Below are 20,675 nucleotides of genomic sequence, written 5' to 3'. Positions count from 1 at the left end.
GGAGGGTTTCTTTGGTCACATCGTAATCAGTATTCGAAGCCACCATCCGAGTTTGATGACTGTGCAGATAGATAGTTGATGGCACGGCCAACGGCCGATGTTCCTCGCTTCGGTCCTATGTCGTAATCAGACCACAGGATGGGGATTGGCAAGAGAGGGGAGAGAAACGCCAGGGACATACATTCGTACGCACGCCGCGATGGAGGCTATTCGCGACACAGTGCACACCTCATCCGTACACGTCAACCACCATTGAACATGGAAGCACATTACCACCAACAAAGGCACGGGGAATCTCAAAACTCCCCGTCCCCCTTGCAAGCTTAAAACAAACCCCAGCCAGGGGGGGGCATTGGACGAGAGCTCACGGCATTTCCGCCGGCCACAGCTCGCCCGCAACACGCTGTGCTCGGAACGGAACGCAGCCGATTGAAATCAATTCACGCCCCAGGTACTCCGTACGGAGTGTTCCGTATGTGCATGCGGCCAGCGCACAGCATCGACCATGCCGCATGACAACGCAGCAGCCAGGGCCGGCACCTCCTGGTCTCTTGCCATGAGCCAGCGTCCTCGTTTCCCTAAACCTGACACAGCGGACGTGCGCCGCCACGGGGCGAGGAAACGTGCCTTGGGCCCTTCCGAGGCTTGCCCGCATCAACACATCCAGGATCAAGTCAGGGTTAGGGTCATGGTCGGGGTCGGGGTCGGGGTCAGGATCCGTAGATCAAAAATTGCGGCTCCGTACGTACGAACCACTGTCGTCAAGGTTCCCGGCACCATGATGGATTAGGAAAAGCAAAAGGCTTGGTCGATGCCGGTATTCCGAAAGCCCTGGGATGGGCATGATGATGGATGAATGGATGGGGGGAGAAACTGCGAGGGCAGACGGCAAGCCGACTAGCCTCCGGTCTGGCGCTGCGCCCCCTCACGAGGGGAGAAAAAAAAAAAAAAACCACGCAAATCGGCGTCGCGGATCGCAAAAACACATGACAAAAAATCACACAAACACCTACGAGGCCACGACCCCACGAGACCATGGGCCACGGCTTGCCTCCGTGTCTGAGCCGGAAAATAAAGACAACCGCCATTGTCCCCAACGTGGCTTCGTCCAACGACGCAGATGGGCGAATCACCGGCCACACAGCACAGCACCTCTCCGAAACCATCAGGACAAAAGAGCCATCCCCGCCAGTTTGCGCCCGCGAGACTTTGGCCATGACGCTTGGAAGCAAGTCTGGCAGTGAGCGACTGGTGTACCAGCTAGCACGTCAACTCGGCAGTCTCGTGCCGACGCCGCAGCACAGCCCACGCCCAGAACCCATCTTCCCTGACCCGTCGTCCGTCATCCATGTCCGCCCAACGCCATCAACGCTGTCCTCCGTTTCCGTATGCCGTCTCTCCAATCCAATGGGAACCCGCGGGACGCCCGGCGCCAGCGACCAGTTTACGGAGTACCCATGCATCATGTGTCGTGGTCGGCATGGCAGAGTCCCCCTGCCCAATCCGTCCACCTTGGTGCTGTTGTTTCGTCGCCTTTCTTAAAAAGGCCTCGACCTCCCGCCTCCATGGCTGACAGACTGGCTTCCCAGTTGATCGTTGATCCTCGAGTCGTTTTGAAACACAGACAGTCCTTACGTCGCGAGCGCCCGTCCCGCCCGTCTCACTCCCACTAGAGTGCCCGGTTTATCCCCAGATCCGTTCCGTACCCGCCAGTCAAGAATCAAGAACCGAGATGCCCGCCTCACAGCAACAGATGACCCAGGAGCCTGCTCCTGCTGTCGTGCCCGAGTCGTCCCGAACGAGCACCGAGGAACAGGATGCCGTCTCGTGCTTGGCCGTGTCAGTCGTCATTGCCATTGTCGCCAAGTCGGTCGGGCCCTGCCGCTAGTTAGCCGCTCTGTTTCTCCCTGCATACTCCGTACCGCCCCGTTGGCTATTAATACAACACGGCAAAACCATCCAACCGCCACCCTGACCCGCTCCCATCGTCCGTCCCCGTTGTTCCTGGCACGACGAGTCGATTTGCGCTGACGAGGGACGTTTCCGCAGCGCCCCGTTGAGCCCATGTCCGTCGACACTGCGCGCCTGCGAGGCGGTGGCCAGGAGGGCGAGGTGAGTGCCAGCTTCCAAGGACCAAACCAGACCGACCGGCTCATCCAACCCTGCCAATGCTGACTCGCAAACCAGGCCATCTGCTGCGGCATTTGCGCTGGCCTTTGCTGCTTCGAGTGCTGTGAATGCTGCTGCTAGACGTGTGACGTGTGACGTGTGACTTGACGTCGATTTCAACCAACGCGTGGCTGGCGGCCATCAGTGGCAAGCGAGAAGTCGGCTGTTGGCGGTGTTGGGCGCCCGAGACCGGCCGTCCACCCACCCCTTCTCTCTCGGGCACGGCAGCAGGGCCCAGGGCTGGACGTGGGCCATATACAGGCTTTACTACATGTCAATCATTAGACTTCGGGTCGAGTCGCATTTGACCCAACGACAGAGTCAAGTCGTGCTTTCTCCTACGAATGAATGGGCAGAGGAACTAGGATAAACTCATGCAATCGTAATCCTTTTATACACAAATCACAAACGCCAAACGGCAACTGACCCGGACCCAAGTTCCGAGTTGACGACACCGTACACGCGTCGTCGCGGACTGACAGACAAGTGGCTGGCATGACCTGATACAATTCCCGACCTGGAATCACCCACAGCCCGTCGAGATATGGACAATGGCGGGCGCCGCCAACTTGTCAGCTAGTCTGCAGGTTTGCCTGCCTCCTGGATACGTCACTCACACCACAACCTGCCCAAGCTTCTTGACAACCTCCTCATAAAATCTTGTCGACAGTTTCTCTGCCGCGCCCTCTGCACCGTCTTTTTGCCCTTGGTAAAGCCGAAGCTTCTCTTCTCCACCGAGGCAAGTCCTAACGACATACTCAAACTTCTCGCCCATCTCACCACCAACATCTGCCATCCGTTCACCCCCAAGTAGTTCGCCTTGAACTTTTCGCAAAACGTCTGGCTTCCCTCGAGCCCTTTGCATGTCGATCCCCAGGACCTTGTCAACGGTCTTCCAGTGAGCCAATTCGACAAATATGATACCCAGGCTGTAAATATCGAAGCATTTCTTGGAGCGTTGCCTTTCCCTTCCTCTATTGGTCTGCGTATCCGGGTGTCTGTACAAGTCGTGTTCTGCATCGTCTCCAGGCACGTCTGTCATCTCGTCCGAGCCCCCCGGACGCGAACAGTCGAACCCAGAGAGATATGGCTGACAGTAGTCGACCTTTCCGGTGCGAGTACGGAAGAAGATGACGTTATGACTTCGGAGACCCTTGTGCAACCAATTGACTGCATGAAGATATAAGACGCAATTACTCAGTGCTGTTGCCAGTTGAACCCGCTCTGTGACCCGGGGTTTTCTGACGCCATCATCTTGTAGGAGGCTGTGGAGGGATACCGGCGGAAGCGTGGCATGCAGTGAATCATGGCAAGGTCGCTCAAATATGAGACCTAACCGCCTCTCGAGAATGTCGACATCATCGGCAGGGATATCGGGGTCGGCTTTATCGAAGAACCCGAGACAGTGTGGCGTCCTGAAAGCTTTGGGTTTCAGCCGGTGATTCAGTAAAGATGCCAATTTTCTCACCCGACTGATTATGTCCTCTTTTGACAAGGAGTCTGGGTGCAGTCCGGCTGTATCGTAGTTTTTCCACTCTATCCACACCCTCTTCTTGCCTGCAGCTGTCTTCATGAGTGCTTCGCAGGGCGCAGTGTCTGACTGGTCCACGTCTGGACCAAGCTCTATCAGATATCGCGGAAGCTGGACATTGCTTGGCTGAGATGGGTTTGCAAGCTCCAGGAAGCCAGCCGCCGTCTTGTCCACTGGGCATGGCCGTCCAGTTTTTGGATCGAGAGTTTCGCTAAAAGCCTTGAACTTTGCAAGTTTGGATAACTGAACCAAGGAATCGAGACTTGCTTCCCTTTCCAATTTCGACAGGGGAGAATGAGTCAAGAGTGAGCCCGCTCCTGCATCTAGCTGCGATTTCAACGCCAGCACAAGATGACTCAAATCGGCAATCTTACGATGCAAAAGCAAAACCCCTCTGTTCGTATCTTCTACTGTGTGCCGTATTTCTACCTGTAGTGAGTGATCCAGTATATTGGTCATGTTATCATTAAGAGCTGAGAACTTGGACAAGACCAGCTCAAAGGCGACTTTATCAAACGAGACCCATCGAAGTCGTTGATAACCTTGTTGGGATTTCTCTTTCAAAGCCGTCATTGCCTTCTTGATGAAGTCTTGCTTTCTGTCTGAAATGGGAAAATTGGCCAGCCTGGCGTCCTCGTCTGGCACGCCGAGCAAGTCGTCCTCATCTCGGGCTGTCTTTAGGTTGTTGTGTCTGCGCTGGTGACTGGTGAACTCGTCAAATAAGCAGCGGATCTGAACCAGCATATCAAGCACGGTTTGGCGATGCAGATTGAATATGTTTGAGTTTAGGATCTTGTCATGTTGCTCATCTCCCACATCCAACAACCCTGAAGTTTCACTCCAAGCGAAGAGACGCTGCTGTTCCATCCGCAACCTCAAGTTGAGGTATTTACACTCGTCATCGTATCCCAATGCAGTGATTAACAACTGTATGCCTTCGATGGCGGCGAAATTTTGTATTAGTGTCCTGTTGTCATGACATGCCAGCAAGTCGTACCTTGAATACAACCAGTGTACACCTGGAGACCAAGTGATGCCACACCGAGAGCTAACCCAGCTACAGAGACAGGGTCCATGAATCAATCGCTGGGCGACGGGTCGATAACGCCGTCTATCGTTACAATCTGGGCCGGCTATCGAGTAATTTACCGTCTGAATGCAGGGGTTGTGGCTCATGGCACGCTGAAGACCGAGCCTGACACCAACAACGTGCAGCGGGCTTGTTAGGAGCGCGAAATAAGTTATGTTCTGGTGCGGGAATCGAGAGTCTGTTCGTAGCGGCGTGGGGTAGAGAGCAGAAAGCATCATGGAGACCTACCTTGTCTTGGGATGTTTTGCTTATTCTGCTTGGATGGTGTCAGCAGTTGTGTTTGGTCTCGACCCTGTCAGCCCCGGTGATATCTCATTTTCTGATTTGCGACAATACAACGCTGGCGGGAAGAATTCGCCACCCCGCGCGCACCTTGCCCATAACGCGGATTGGATTCCATGACTTTGTTTACTTCCTCCCTGGTGCAACATGTGAAGGAAGGCAGACTGTCAAGATATAAGGATTAGAGCTCTTGACAGTCTCATGTACTCGTATTTAGATTGCCAATTTGATACATTGACGACAGTGTTTGTTGGGTCGGCAGAACTGCTGTATCAAAGCTGCAGCTGGGCTGAAGATGACGGCTATAGCTCCAATTAGCTTCTATGGCGCATGGCCCATTTTGCAAGCGAGGCAACGGGAATATACAGTGTGCTCCGAAGCTGCTGTGGAATTTTGATTCAGGTACGGAGTACCTTGTCTCTCTTCCTCCTCGCATGGGAGGAACCAGCACGATAAACTTGGCGATGGTAGCCTGGAGACAAGAAACAGTATTCTAGGGCCCCAATAGACCACCAAAGACCCACGAAATTGTACGAGTGACAGGGCATGATGGACCAGCGAAATGAACAGAGTCCCTGCCAACCCTTTTATCCAATCGAGGTCCAGTGATCAGTCTTGATCCGTCTCTTTGTCGTCGCCGCCATTTGTTGTCCATCGCCTTTTGCTGAAATAAGTACGTTACGTACGGAGTACCAGAGGCAACGCCAAGGAATGTCTGAGGAATTTCATTCAGATGCGAGCAAGGATTACTAAATTTATCGGCACAACTGGTCCCCTACTCCGCACTCCATCTGCGTACTCTGTACGCCGGAGATCCGGCCACATTCTGAGACAACCCGCGAATAATTTTGTTTAGCAGATCTCATTCCCGTCACCTTGAAGCCAATGCGAGAGGGGCTGTCAGACCGCTGCACAGAAGCGAGCTTTCTGGTGCAAAAAAGCAGGACCCGGGCCTGGGGTGCCATTTCGTGCGATGCGGACAATGCGGGCAATGAGGCTGTCGTGCTGGGCATCCACTCTTATGCGGGAGGTCCCTTTGGTGTGCAATCTAGATCGTGGGAGGGCCAGGCAGCCAGGAGAGGACAGGGAGGCTGGACGGAGTTTCGAAAAGAGAGAGAGAGACAAAGAGAAAGGGGGTCTCAGTTGGACAGCAGCATGGGCCACGTTGGGCGGCACACTCTGGGATTGAGATTGCATTTTAGCCGATGCCGGCCCAACGGATGTAGAGAATTGACCAAGCGACATGAGTAGGAAGGAACGTGGACGATTGCATACTTACGTACGGAGTCAGCCGCGGATAAAACGACTGATATTGCGTGCAAACTCAGGCTCAAGGGATGTATCGTCTTCTAATACCTCCCCTAGCTTGTTGGCAACCTTATTTATCTGCCTGAGTGTTGTGGGCGTCTCAAAGTCGGAAGAGTTGTTGTGATATAACGGCGGCGGCGATGGTGTTGATGTGTAAATTGCAGCTCGTTGTTCAAGGGCCTCAATTACAGGCTGTGGATTGTAGGGTGAAATTCCAGTTTTTCGAAAGGCTGTGAGAATAGTAGTAGTCTTGAAAGCTTGTTTTCGTACAGCTTGAATGCAAGCAAGGAATTCAATCTTTGTAATATTCAACACGCCGTCTCGAACAATGATATCCAACGCCTTTGCATGATAATGCTTTAGTGGCTGAAATATCACAACATCAAGAGGTTGAAGGATGTGTGTAAGGTGCGAGGGCAACGCAAAGGGAATTATATCGTGCTGTTCGCAGTATTCAACGAATTCAATTGTATGGTGTGATCCGTGGCCATCTAGGATTAAAAGGCGATATCTGCCTATTGGCGTTGCAAATTCCTGAAAATGCTGTATCCAAGCAACTGCAATTTCGTCATTCGTAAAGCCGGTTGGTGAGACTGTTATTTTGGTATTAGCTTCAAGCTCCTTTATCCGATACCAGGACTCCATGTGTTTTTGCCCTGTAAGGATAAGAAAGGCAGGAATAACTTTGCCGCCAGCAGAAATGCATTCTATTGCTGTTGCAGTCTCCCTGTTTTCTGGCATTGAAAATAGATGCGCTCTTCTTCGCTTTGTAACAACTAAATGGTCCTTTCCCATTCCAATACGAAAGCCAGTCTCATCCATATTCCAGATATCTTCAGGAGGGACTCCGTACTGCTGAATAGCCTCTTTAAGCTTGTTGTAATAAGAAAGAGCTCTTGTCACATCTTCTGAAGCTTTTCGACTTGAATCAATCTTTTTTTGAAGACCTTTATGATAGTGATGCCGCTGGATAAAGCGTGTAGTCCATCGCGTTCCAACTTGCCTAGGCGGGGCAGTTGACGATGCCCTCTCTTTTAGGATGTAATTTGCAGCATCTGTAATGAATTCAGGTCGTACAGCGAAGTTGGCCTTATCAAGGCGATCGATATAGTTACATAAAGCAACTTCCTCTTCTCGTGAAAGCATTGTATTTCTTGCTGGATGGCCTTTCCTAGCAGGAACGCCGTTAGCACGTCGTTGAAGCCGGCTACGAGGCACGTTGAATTTCTTCGCCACAGAGCGAATTTTTGCACCTGGATTTTCCTCAATATACTCAAGAGCCTCGTTGACACGTAATTCGACATCGCTTTTTGCCGTTTGGACGCTAGTTGCAGCCATTTTCGCGGTTCAACGCGTCTAGGTTGAAAATTGGTCCGCCTTGGTGTCCGGCCCGCCTTGCTGTCGAGCACCACCTTTGGTGGTGAGGGCTTTTGCTAGCCGAACCACATAAAGTGGGGCGGGCACGATTAGAGTAAATCGCCGACCGCCCATCGGTCTTTCCAAGCTGCGTTGATGGCCTGATGAGCCTTGCTCGTAGCTCAACGACGTTGTCCGGGTTTGGATTTGGCTCGAGCAATTGGGAAAGAGCGAGCACCAAAATGTGCCGCACAGCGCACAGATGCAGCAGAGCAGATACACCTGGTTGCACCCACGCCCACATGTCAAATTGTGTACGGAGCTCCGTGTTTTTATCATTATTGTTATTCTCATTATTGTCTGGCCTGGTACACTGCTACCTACCGATCTCATCACGTATTGTTCTCTTGTTCATGGCGTGGACTCAATTTGCCGTCAGTTGCTCGAGTTACACATTGGCCAGCCACACGGACATTCGCACCTCTCCCATAGACTTCCACCGGCTCCTGCGCGGCACCAAAGAAATCTACGTGCACCGAGTCTGTACACAGGCCTTTTCATGAGCCGGTGAGCCAGCCGAAGCAGCCATCTTGCCCGCCCGCATCATGGTAATACGTACTCCATACAATAATAAATAGGGAAAAAAGGGACGGGCGGGAGCAGCCCCTTCTCCGTGACACCTGCGTCACGACACATCCCCCGGTCACACTGTGGATCAGCACAGCGTGGTCACGATTCCAGGTTTACGGCAAGGCAAGGGCTCGAGAACAACCTGGAAGACCTGGACATGCCGCACGTACGGAGTACACGACCAAGACAAGGACGGACCACAAGTTACAACCACTCGCAATTTTGGGGGGGGCAGGCAAGATGATGCTGTGAAGCAGTGATGCACAATGTCTAGTTGGGACTCCGCCGCCACAAATTTGCTTCTTGCTTCTGCCAAACCTTCCCCACTCACCAATGCCATAATCTTGAAGCAACTTTTTCTGAGAGGGCACCGAGGCCAAGTACTCCGTATTGCTACCAGGAAACCACTCCGTACACAGGAGACGATTGAGCCGTCGTCAGAACTAGTAGTAAATCCCGCCCTTTCGTTCGTCCATCATCCAAACGCCTCCTCTTTTATCACCAATCACTCAGCCTTCAACACCTTGAGCATCTTCAACAGCTTCGACACATGTGGGTCGTTAAGCTGGTGGATATTCCTAATTCTTTTAGTGCGCTTACTCCCGACTCCCTAGCTCTTCGGGAGCCTGACATTTAGACCCAACGGCGTGGACATGGCTGTCGACCCTTCAATTCCTGAAATGGATGGCAGCTCCTTTTCAGCGTTTCAAAGTCGGACAGCTTCCATGTCTTCCGCATCATCGCCTGGCTCTCAGGCACAAAGCACGACCCCCGCTGCTCCTGGTGGCGCAGACGCTGACAAGAGCACAACTTCCGACGCAAGCAATGATGGACGCTCACGAGAATCGACTGTGCCCGCAGCTTGTCTGGCATGCGTAAGTTGTCATTGCCCCTCATTTCTCGTGTTGCACTGCTCTCCTTGCCTGAACTAGATGCAATTCTTTTCTCACTGCGCATGCTTCTCATCTCAACAGGAGTGCGCCACTGGCACACTCCTGCAAACCCCGGGTTCTCACCACCTATGCTAATTGTTCCTTTGTTATTAGCGCAGCAAACATCTCAAATGCGATGGGCAAACACCTTGTGCCCGCTGTGTCCATACGCAGAATGAATGCGTCTATGTTGCTTCCCGGAGGGGTTACAAAGGTCCTCGTCGTGGCACAGCTCAAAACCCCAACAAGCGACAGGCCACCTCGCCCCCTGACTTAAGCTTAAGCCCTACCAGTCCAGATTGTCCGATGCTTCTTGGAGCACGAACTGGGTCGACCAATATGCCCACGGTCATGGGCAGCGCCTTTGGACCGCCAAGCATGCCTCTGCAAGATGCCCAGGTCACCCAATTCACCCAGCCGGAGCAGCCTACATCCATGGAGCTGTACAAGTCTTATTGTACAGCCACTGGAATTGAACCTCCACTGTGGGCAGTCAACCAGAACGGAAGTCGAATTGCCGCGCACGTGTCTGTTGCTGCGGTAGAGGAACGATGCTTGGATGCGTTCTACCATCACTTCCATGCCTCTCATCCGTTCGTCCTGCCCAAGGCCTTCCTTTTGCACATGTCGAAGGAGGCCGCTGTGAAGCCGGTATTAGCAGCAGTGAGATGGGTTGGCTCAATTTTTCTCGATGTCGGCAGCCTTGTTCGAGAACGGCTATTCAATGAAGTATTTAGCCTAATATATGCCGCGAATCGGTCCAAAGACGGATTCCTGGTTCAAGCCATGATGCTCCTTGTTGTCGTTCTTGACGGAAGCTGCCAGCAGGACAAAGCAAGGGGTATATTGAGCGATGTGGAAGCCCTTGCGCTGGAGTTGGGGCTGAACAATCGAGAATTTGCGGTAAACCATGGTCAGGGAATTCCCACGCTGGAAGAAAGCTGGCGGCGCACTTGGTGGGATTTGTTTGTTATTGACGGAATGATTGCTGGCGTCCACCGCGTGACGAGTTTTCTTTTGTTTGATGTCCCGGCTAGGGCCGCGTTGCCTTGCGAAGAAGATGAATATTTGTCCTCTGTGAGTGTGCTACTTGGTTTTCTATCTTTGTTCCTATCATTCCCTAAAAGCATGTCCTGGGCTAATCGGAAACCATAGCGAATTCCCATCCCGCTCTATTTGGAAGACCTTGAGGATCAAGACTTTTCTGGGGAAGACCGCGAATTCTCCTCCTTTGCATACCGAGTACTGTGTGCTCGGAATTTAGGAAAATTGATGCGATCACCTGCCTTTTTTGGGCCGGAAGACGAAAATCTGGGTAAGATCGAAACGCTTCTCACAAACTGGCGGCTTCATCTCCCACCGTCGAAGCGAGATGCTTTGCAAAAGAATGGAAAGCTGGACGAGATGATGTTTCAGGCACACATGATGAACCAGGCCACTTCCATCATGCTTCACCAACCGCACTCCCAACTCGACTCCTCGCCGACTCAAGACATCAACTCTTGCGCTCCTCACCAGTCCATCCCCGGGGGCGACCTGTTCAATTCGCATACTCGACATACAATCGAATCTGCCAACACGATCAGTACCATGATCACGCACCGCGTGCCGCTCCTTTCGCATACGCATTTTTTCACGTGCGTTATCACGCTATCGTCAATTGTCCATTTGAGCAGGTGGGCCTTGTTCTTCATACCCCACGACGACGACGATCTTCGACAGCAAATTCGTCTGAATATTGGGGCGTTGAACCACCTTTCTGAGATTTGGAGTGCTGCTGATCGTGCCCGTGGACAGGTCAAGGCGGTGGCGCAGGAAATTTACAAGGTGAAGAAGCAACAACGGTCCAATTCGCAGTTCTGGCTGGGGCTTTCTCAGGAGGACATGCTCAACACGATTGCCACGGACGATTCCATCATTAACGAGATTGAGAATTTCGAACCAATGCCTAGTCTGCTAGGGTGAGAGCATACGAGGATGGTGTGCTGCCGAGCTCGCAGTGTCGCAGAGCGGCGCATATGCGACGCAAGATGGCGTATTACGAGACGCAGGCTCTTGTTTCATTCATATTACAATCTAGTTGCTTTGGTGGCGTTTTCGGATGGCCTCTTGTTCAGGTGAAAATTTTGTGTAACCAGATTTGAGATGTATATATTTATACTCAAGAGAATGTGGTTAAGGGCTAGTGTACGAATAGAGATGAAGGGTAAGAAAGTAGGCACTTTAATACGAATTTCGGCGGCATTGATGGACCAATCTGGGTTGCGATGGAACTCGAGGTGCTCGCGTGCTCATCTTCTAAGACCAGGTCTGCTGGGATCCTGCAGCCCTGCAGCCCTGCAGCCCTACATGGCTACATGCCGTCGCGTACTGTATGTGTGAGGAGGAGGAGGAGGAGGAGGAGGAGGAGGAGGCGTGGTAGTTACTCCGTAGGATGGTGGATGTGCAGATGCGTAGAATGGCTGCGAGGGAGGCGCGGCGTGCAATGTCACATTGCTGCGTAACTTTGACCGGGTGGCAGCGGAAGGACGGCATCGACGAATGCTTGTGGGCGGGCGATGAGGTCGGGTTGCGTGGCGGTTTCACAAAGCGTTGGCATTTCCACGTGGACGAGGCGACGAGGGCTGGCCTCGGGGGGGCCATCGGGGTCGCCGTGTCGGCGACCATGAATGGACTTGGCCGGCGATGTTGGATTCGAGCGAGGGTGGGTGAGAAGGGATGGGGATGATGGGCCCGGGAATACTACTCGTGCTGCGCGTGTGGAGTGAGTATAAATGAAGAAGTAAAGGATGGGATGGGATGGAATGGAATGGTGTTTGTCGTTGGTCGGCGACCAAAGGTAGCAAACATGACGGCGAAAAAAAGCACAGGCACGTGCGCGCAGCCAATGGGGACAGGACAGTCTTGCCCCGCCGGTTTTCCCGGCGTGTCACAAAGTTTGCTTCTTATTTTTTGATTTTACTTTCTGGCGCCAAGCCGTGGCACCGACGTTGGATCTGATGGCCGGGCCGAATCTGCACCAGCGTCGACGCATCGTACATGCCAATGCACAATGCTCGGTAGCGCGGGTGGCCATGGGCAGACGGCGATCAAAACTCCGACAGTAGCCGGAGCCACGGCGAGATGGTGATGGTTGATGAGTCCCTCCTGAGCTGCGGGCTGCGGGCTGTGAGTGTGAGGGAGCGACTGACTGCGTGCGTGGGCGAGCAGGCGGCGGCATCAGCACGCAGTCTATCAAAGATGGATCGAGGGATGGGGACGCGCCAGATGCCAGATGCAACGCGGCGCGGATCGCGGATCGTGGATCAACGACGATCTACTAGCACTGATGATACTCCGCAACTGTCCAGGATATCGATCCGTACGCACGGCACGCATGTATGTATGTGCGTCGTCTCCCCGGGATATTTACCACGGTGCCCGAGCAGTCAGCGTCTCACCCGAGCCGACGCCGCATGTACCGAGTACGTAGCTCATCGTGGCCGAGTCGATATTGCGCTGCATATATTGATCACGGGTCTGCACGGATCCCCGCGGCCAGCATGCATCCCGCCGACCAGCTGCCCTGTCCTTCAGTCTTTCTTCGCTTCCGGATTCCGGATTCCGGGTCAAATAAGAGCTGTGTGTCGGTTCCTTGCACGCAGAGTCTCTCTCCTTCTACCCTTGCCTGAGCGTGTGTCTGTCTTTTCTGCTTGTTTGTTTGTTTGTCTGCCTGCCGTCTGTCCTTCGAGGCGAAGCCTGGATTTTGCTAGTGTTGTCTTGGAAAAGCGACAGTTACGAAGCACGTTGGAAGCCAGAGACACGAACAAGTAAACGGGCTCAGAAAAAAAGGAAAGGGAAAGAAGAAGGAAAATCAATCATGGGCTCCGTCGACAAGAGCCAGTCTTCCCAGGCCGCAAGCAAGACGGAGGACCCGGAGCAGCAGTTCGCTGCCGACGGGCACTTGGACAATTCGACGGTCAAGAACATCACCTGGAGCGGCGTGACGGTCACGGTCAAGGACAGGGAGACAAAGGTGGCCAAGAGGATTGTGGACGATGCGGCGGGTGCGGTGCAGGCGGGTGAGTTTTTGCTTCCTCTGCCTGTCTTGTCTGTCTTGCTCGAGACGATCAACACCACCATCAACACCACCAGACACGCACGCACACACACACACACACACACACACACACACACGCGCGCTAACCGCCTCGCACAGGTGAAATCTGCGCCCTCATGGGCCCTTCGGGCTGCGGCAAGACGACGCTGCTCAACGTCCTCGCGCGCCGGCCCACCAACGCGAGCGACGTACAAGCCGAGGTGCTCATCAACGGGAGCCAAGTGCCGCAGTCCGCCTTTCGCCAACTGACGTGCTTCGTCGAGCAAGAGGACGCCCTCACCGGCTCGCTGACGGTGCGGGAGACGCTCGACTTCGCCTCTCGCCTGGCCAGCACGCTGCCCCGGCAGCAACGCCTCGCCCGCATCGACTCCCTCCTCTCCTCCCTGGGCCTCGCGGCGCAGGCCTCCACCATCGTCGGCACGCCCATCCGCAAGGGCATCTCCGGCGGCCAGAAGCGCCGCGTCGGCGTCGCGAGCCAGCTCATCACCAGCCCGCGCATCCTGTTCCTCGACGAGCCCACCTCGGGCCTCGACTCGGCCGCCTCGTGGGAAGTCGTCAACTACCTGCGCGCCGTCGCCCGTCGCCACGCCCTCATCGTCGTCTGCTCCATCCACCAGCCCTCCACCGCCACCTTCAACCTCTTTGACAAGCTGATGCTCCTGTCGGCCGGCAAGACGCACTTCTTCGGGCCCGTCGCCGCCGTCGTGCCGCACCTGCGCGGCCTGGGCGTCCACGTCCCCAGCTACACCAACCCAGCCGAGTTCCTCCTCGAGCTCGTCAACCTCGACTTCTCTCGCCACGACGACGACAACGCCGCCGCCGCCGCCGCCTCGGCCCGCCTCGACGCCCTGCACGCAAAGTGGCTCGAGTCGCCGCAGTCCCGCGAGACCAGCGCCCTCGTCGCCGACCTCTCCTCGACGGCCCACCCGCCGCTCAACCTGTCCGAGACGCAAAGGCCGTCGATGCCGTCCCTCATCCTCACCCTCCTGCACCGCTCGCTCGTCAAGTCGTACCGCGACGTCGTGGCCTACGGCATCCGCATCGCCATGTACACGGGGCTCGCCGTCATGATGGGCACGGTCTGGGTGCGCCTCCCGCCCAGCCAGGAGTCCATCCAGCCCCTGATCAACGCCCTCTTCTTCGGCTCCGCCTTCATGTCCTTCATGGCCGTCGCCTACGTGCCCGCCTTCCTCGAGGACCGCCTCCAGTACGCCAAGGACCGGCACAACGGGCTCTACGGCCCCCTCGAGTTCATCCTGTCCAACTTCCTCGTCGGCCTCCCCTACCTGTTCCTCATCTCCGTCCTCTTCTCCGCCATCTCGTACTGGCTGTCCAACTTCCGGCCTTCCGCCACCGCCTTCCTCACCTGGGTCATGTGGCTCTTCCTCGACCTCGTCGCCGCCGAGTCGCTCGTCGTCTTCATGTCCTCCCTCGTCCCCAGCTTCGTCGTGTCCCTCGCCCTCGTCGCCTTCGCCAACGGCCTCTGGATGTCCGTCGGCGGCTTCATGGTCCCGCCCACCATCCTCAACGCCTTCTACAAGTACGTCTTCCACTACTGGGACTACCAGAAGTACGTCTTCGAGGGCATGATGGTCAACGAGTTCGGCGCCCGCGTCTACGCCTGCGGCCCCTCCTGTCGGTGCGCCTACGCCTCGCCGCTGGCCCATCGCTGCGAGATTGCCGGCCAGGCTGTCCTCGACCAGTACGGCTACGCCGCCGGCAACACGGGCCGCAACGTCGCCATCATCATCTCCATCATTGCCGGCTACAGGATTGCCGCCTGGCTCGTCTTGAAGCTGCGCAACTAGCGGGCGGTTGGTCCGATTCCCCTCTACGCCCGCCCGGGGGTGTGGTCGGGAGGGGGTGGATAGACGACGGGGTGGGGCGAGAGGGGCGTGTTCAAACAGGGCACAACCGTGCGTGCATGCACTACTTCACAGGTCCGAGGTCGAATATCAGAGTCTATTTCAATCCATCGTCAACCCACGTCGGCTCACCACGTGGACAAGCACCCGCTGTCGCTTGCCGTATCGTGCAAGGCGGAAACATGGGGGAGGTTGATGGATTTTGTATATACAAGAAAAGTATGGCAGGTGTCTGCCTATTGCGCGCTGCGCTCCCACTTGCGGTGACTTATCACTCCATGAATGGGAAAATCCGCTATGCCATGCGTGTGCGTGACGTGACTTTCCGGCAGTCAAAGGCTTTGTTACCACGGCTTGTGAATGCTCACCTGACCTGACTGTTCAACGATGCAGGGGCAGGAAAGCAACTTGTACTGCTAGTAGCACTTCTTGCCGTGGCCTGGCAGGCGCTTGGATCCTTCCATGTTTATCGAGAGCTTCACGGTATTTCGGTGATGATATTAATTTTAACACTTCTCGTGGCGCACACACGCACCACGCGCTCGACTTCCCCATTGCCAACGACTCCGTCGACCCCCGTGTCGTGTCGTTTCCCCCGCCCTTACACAACAACAGCCCTGGACCAGTTGCGAGCCCTAACCTTCCTCTCAAACAGGACATCGACCTCGGCTGGGGTGCGATCCTTCGTCTCGGGCAGGCGGAAGAAAGCCCAAATCAGGCAGGCCGTGGCTGAGCCCGCCCAAACCAGAGCTGCCCTGGTCCCGAGGCCCCATCCAACCGGCGCACCCTCCAAAAGGTTCGGGACCAGGTACAAATTCGTCATGGCAAAGATTAAGTAAATGAAACGGGAAAGCGAGTTGGTGGCAGCCTTGAGTCTAGTAGCCGGCATCTCGGCCACAATCGTGTAGCAAAGTGGTCCAATTGTAAAGTTGTAGATGGCGGCATAGAGAATCAGGAAAGCAGCAATGGCCCAAGGAACCCCCGTCTTTTTCCCATCGTCCTCGCCAAGGAAAAAAGAGAGGGTTCCAATGATACTCAGGCAGGTGATTTCACCAGCCAATCCACCGAGCCACAGATTTCGGCGTCCCCAAAACCGCATCGCCCCCATGGACGCCACGGTCGACACGATGCAAAGGGCGTACATGCCAATGGTGAGACGTAGAGAAGAGGCTTGAGATAGACCACCCTTCTGGAGGACCTTGACGGAGTAGAACATGAGCGGCGTGCCAACCCATTGTTGTGTGACATAACTGATGACAGCAATCTCTGTTCGTCGCAAATTGATGCCGCGGAAACATTCCGTCAGCCCCATATCTGTCGATGTCTTCTCCTCATGGCGATTGATGGCGCTGATCATAGCAAGCGCCCCATCCGCGTCGAACACGGGATCCTTGTTGAGCCGCCGGAGAGTTGCCCTGGCCTGCCCATCCTGCCCATTCCGACTCAGGTAGAAAGGGCTATCGGGAGCCATCAAGACAAGGGCTACAAGAGGAACAAGCCAAGCATATTGAATAATCATTGGGGTTTTGATGCTCCACTCTCGGCTGCTCATGGCGCTCGCGCCGCTCACGACACCTGCTGAAGCCATCTGGCCAACAAGCCAGAAGACGTTGATCATGGTCGTGGCGGGCCCCTTCAGCTTGAGCGGCGTGATATCTGAAACGTAGGGGAGGGTGATGCCTTGGAACATGCCCCAAGGTACCCCCAGGAGCATCTCGCCAATCAGAAATACAGCCAAAGCACGATCTGTGTCCATGGACCAAAAGCCAATCATGAGGCAGAGCGCGGCGCTGATGAATCCGGCAACGCTGCAGATGCGGTATCCCATGCGGTTGACGATGTGCGGTGCCATATAAAGACCAGCAAGTTGACCACTAGAGGCCGCCATGGTGATTCCAGATTGCCAACCAGTCGGGATGTAACAGTCACCCGTTTCATCGTTCCTCAGGCCATACTTGCACTGAAATGCCCGGTAGGAAAAGAAGGTGGGCACCATTGCCGTTTCGTAGGCTTCCATGATGATGGGCGCTGCCATGACTGCAGCCCAGGCCATGGCAATGCTGTAGTATTTCAAGGCGTACTTGGTGGACATGGTCTGCTCATGATCGTTGGCAGCCTTGGCGGCAATGTTCCCCCGGAAGATGTCATTGTCGGGCTCGACCACAAACTGAGCGACTTTCATTGTCTTGTTATTGTCATTGCCAGTGCAGTCTTGGTCTTCCGACGACAATGCAGTCGAAGAATCCGCCTCGCGAGAGCTCTCGGATGAATGGGGAGTCATGCTGATGATGATCAAAACGTATACTCGGTGACGAAAGAGATGCCGAAATTCACAGTAATAAAGGCCAAGGATTATCCCAACAAGCAAAGGGCGTATTTGAACCTGGGCACCCTGCAGGATCCAGACAACAGCAACAAACAAAACGCGAGGGTTATCTTGAGGAGGGACTCGGGCATTTGTGTCTTGTAGCTTCCTCTCCCACGATTGCGGGGACGGACTGCAGGAGTGACCGCACTTCAGAGTCGATCAAAATCTTCTGTCTCTGCCGTGATTAGCCGCTCGAAATGTACGACCGGACAAGTAGTCGCCTTCAAGCATGTACTTGGGGCATGTTCTGTCCGTTCTGCCGGTGCATATCACGTCGTTTAATGGTAGGGCATTTTCAAGAGCCCATATATATCCCGGTTGACGAGATCATCCTGCGGCCACTTGCGAGGAATAAAGGATAGAGCATGGATTCATTTAAGAGATTCCACGCACCGTGGCAAACCCGGACGACGATTTGGTCACCATGGCTTCTGCATCATCCACAGGCAGAGTTTCGCCTGAATTTCCCGTAGTGCCGTGAAAAGAGCCGTGTGGACCAGACCCATGGCTGGGATTCGCGCTTCCTTCGAGGCCTCGTACCTGTGATAACGACGCCGTCAAACACTTATACGCCTTCACCCTTGCGCTTGCAAGTGCGATGCCCTTTCCCAAACACGCACATACCGCGTCCAGCCGGTCTACAACCTGCCGTCGCGACCCGTCTCAAGTTCGGTCCATGGCCCTGTTGCTCTAGATGCAGAGACGCTCCAAGTAGGACTTCAGATACCACGCCAAACGTCAGAATACATGGGGAATGTCAGCGCAGCCGATATTGACGGCACGCGTAAGGGACTGATTGAAGTCCATTCACTCTCACTCACACCAACCCTCACTCTAGAAAACGTTCGGTGACGCCTCTCGCCTTGTTGTACCTCCCGCATGACCGCCCCTTGTCACATCCAAGTTAGCTCCCGAGATGTTGCAGACCGACATATCCTACGGGACGGTCCGGAAGTAGGTCCGTCCCATCTTGGCCGAGTAGGCGATAAATATACGTCGGTGAACGATGGTTGTGGGTGAGTCGGGAAGTCATGGTAAAGAATGATGGCTCAAGTCCGAGAAATTTGCATATATGGAGCGAATTCCCAAAGGGTAGTCAATCTGCCGAACTGCCTTTGAGGCAATTGCGAGTAGCAGACATCAAAGCCGGTGATTCACGACGACGGCGTGGAGCCAGTGAAGATGCCTCAAGCTCTCTGACTTGGTGCACATTAGACGTTCACCTTCGCCAAGCTTGCTCTGAATGATCCAGGCATCGACTCCATGGCGTGTGTTACGCGTGTATATATGTCGAGTACTGTTTGCCTCCCCCCACCCTTCAATCTATTCACCGGCAATCGTTGGACAGTCTTGAAATGCCTGGTTTGAGTGTTTGCCTCGTCCGAGCCCGATGGTGGCATCCGGGTCGGATTCCAAGGTGATCAGTGCAGAAAAGACAATAGCACAATATTTAGCTGGCATATCGAGCCCAGCACAATGTGACTTTGGTGAGCATCAGTTTTTTGACATCCATCATCTTTGGCACTGAAGTCCTCTCTTTGTCTCGCTGTCCCTGTCCCTGTCCCTCTCCCCTTTTCTCTCTCTCTCTCTCATACACGTACGCACTTTGAAAGCACTGTCAATGGCCCAGAAGTCGGGGAAAAGTGCCAGACTGCTGGCCGACAAAATGGAAGCTTTAGCAGGGCAGCTTTTGTCTTCTGCTGATGCTCTCCGCGCTAATCCCACGACTAAGCAAGACCATGTCGAAATTATTCAGTCAGCATATTCATTGCTCGTTGAACTCAAAGAGCCCATGGACAACGTCATGGATCAAATGATCAGTCTTTCCAAGTTTGTCGCCATGAGGCTGTTCATCAAGTGGAGGTTGTTCGACAAGATTCCTGCCAACGGAGCGATTTCGTACGAGAAGCTGGCAGGCTGCGTTCAGGCTGAACCAGGATTGATTGGTGCGTCACCAATTTGCTGCACAGGGCAAATTATCGTGTCTAGCATTTGCTGATATGGTCTTGGCAGCTCGATTCGGATCGGCATTGGTAGCAAATGGTGTTCTGCGAGAAGTGGAAAAAGGCGCAGTTGCGCACACTGTGCAGAGCGAGGCGTTGCTTTCTGGAAATCCAATCAATGCCCTAATTTGCCTTAGGTGAGACATCTTCAAGCTCGCTCTCCAGAGAAACCCTGCTTCTTCCATGGGGCTACCGTGTGTTGATTGACTCCGCAATCTAGCTTCGATGCCCATCTCAGGACCGTGGCAAGGCTCCCAGACTATTTTGGAAAGTTCGGCCTTGGCCAGCCTTTGGGTAGAGAAAATACTCCAATTACCTTCACGGTCGGAAATGCCTCCCTCACCATTTGGGAGCACATGAACCGCAGCCCGGAAATGAAGAAGACCTTTATGCTGGCTATGCAGGCCATGTCCACCGGACACGGCATTATTGGGGACTATAGCTTCAAATGGGTTGTCGACAAGATTGACGAGTCACAAGATCGACCTCTTGTTGTGGATGTCGGCGGTGGCAAAGGCCATGCGCTGGAAGCAATTGTCGCGGCCACAGGTCTGCCCATGGAGAGATGTGTGCTCGAAGACTTGGAGCCCGTACTCGAGCTGGTCAGGTCGCAGGCTGAGGGCCCCATCAAGAATGCGCAGCTTATTGGGCTGGATTTCCATACCGAGCAGCCCGTCAAAGGAGCCGTGGTGTATTACATCAGACGATGCCTGCATGACTACGGCGATGCAGACTGCATCAAGATCCTGAAGCAAATTTCGGCTGCCATGGCGCCTGACAGTCGCATCCTGATCGTGGAGAGCGTTTTGGGAGATCAGCCATCTCCCGTGTCCGTTGCCAACGATATTTTGATGATGATGCTTGGTGGGAAAGAGAGGACGCTGGAGGAATTCGAAAGCATCATGGTCGAGGCGGATCTGGTGATTGAGAAGTTGTGGTGGTCTAAGGGAACAGATTATGCAATTATAGAGGGAAGGAAGGCAGCGGGATCAAGTACGGAATAATTAGAAGACCGAGCGAGGTCGCTTACGGCCCCCCACGC

General features: G+C 54.4%; 6 protein-coding genes across 6 annotated transcripts; 3 read left to right on the top strand and 3 right to left on the bottom strand.

Annotated features, from left to right (window-relative positions):
- Window positions 1–2,782: 2,782 nt before the first annotated feature.
- MAM_01435 (Protein kinase-like domain protein) lies at window positions 2,783–5,005 on the bottom strand (the record flags this gene model as incomplete). Its single annotated transcript, XM_040820234.1, has 3 exons — window positions 2,783–4,635; window positions 4,698–4,757; window positions 4,822–5,005. The coding sequence occupies 3 exons, from the start codon at window positions 5,003–5,005 to the stop codon at window positions 2,783–2,785; spliced, it is 2,097 nt and encodes a 698-aa protein (XP_040681722.1).
- A 1,354-nt stretch (window positions 5,006–6,359) lies between these two features.
- Window positions 6,360–7,718, bottom strand: MAM_01434 (transposase; the record flags this gene model as incomplete). Its single annotated transcript, XM_040820233.1, has 1 exon — window positions 6,360–7,718. The coding sequence occupies one exon, from the start codon at window positions 7,716–7,718 to the stop codon at window positions 6,360–6,362; it is 1,359 nt and encodes a 452-aa protein (XP_040681721.1).
- Window positions 7,719–9,637: 1,919 nt separating this feature from the next.
- MAM_01433 (glucoamylase) lies at window positions 9,638–11,263 on the top strand (the record flags this gene model as incomplete). Its single annotated transcript, XM_040820232.1, has 2 exons — window positions 9,638–10,375; window positions 10,454–11,263. 2 exons carry the CDS (start codon window positions 9,638–9,640, stop codon window positions 11,261–11,263), a joined length of 1,548 nt encoding a protein of 515 aa, XP_040681720.1.
- Window positions 11,264–13,157: 1,894 nt separating this feature from the next.
- On the top strand, window positions 13,158–15,205 carry MAM_01432 (ABC-2 type transporter; the record flags this gene model as incomplete). Its single annotated transcript, XM_040820231.1, has 2 exons — window positions 13,158–13,359; window positions 13,497–15,205. The coding sequence occupies 2 exons, from the start codon at window positions 13,158–13,160 to the stop codon at window positions 15,203–15,205; spliced, it is 1,911 nt and encodes a 636-aa protein (XP_040681719.1).
- Window positions 15,206–15,863: 658 nt separating this feature from the next.
- MAM_01431 (General substrate transporter) lies at window positions 15,864–17,543 on the bottom strand (the record flags this gene model as incomplete). Its single annotated transcript, XM_040820230.1, has 1 exon — window positions 15,864–17,543. The coding sequence occupies one exon, from the start codon at window positions 17,541–17,543 to the stop codon at window positions 15,864–15,866; it is 1,680 nt and encodes a 559-aa protein (XP_040681718.1).
- A 1,753-nt stretch (window positions 17,544–19,296) lies between these two features.
- Window positions 19,297–20,637, top strand: MAM_01430 (O-methyltransferase; the record flags this gene model as incomplete). Its single annotated transcript, XM_040820229.1, has 3 exons — window positions 19,297–19,576; window positions 19,644–19,770; window positions 19,854–20,637. 3 exons carry the CDS (start codon window positions 19,297–19,299, stop codon window positions 20,635–20,637), a joined length of 1,191 nt encoding a protein of 396 aa, XP_040681717.1.
- Window positions 20,638–20,675: the final 38 nt, after the last annotated feature.

This window comes from Metarhizium album (assembly GCF_000804445.1).
Source record: "Metarhizium album ARSEF 1941 chromosome Unknown scaffold_2, whole genome shotgun sequence".
Classification (NCBI taxonomy): domain Eukaryota; kingdom Fungi; phylum Ascomycota; class Sordariomycetes; order Hypocreales; family Clavicipitaceae; genus Metarhizium; species Metarhizium album.
The sequence above is the reverse complement of the archived record's forward strand: the minus strand, read 5'-3'. Positions and strand labels throughout refer to the sequence as shown.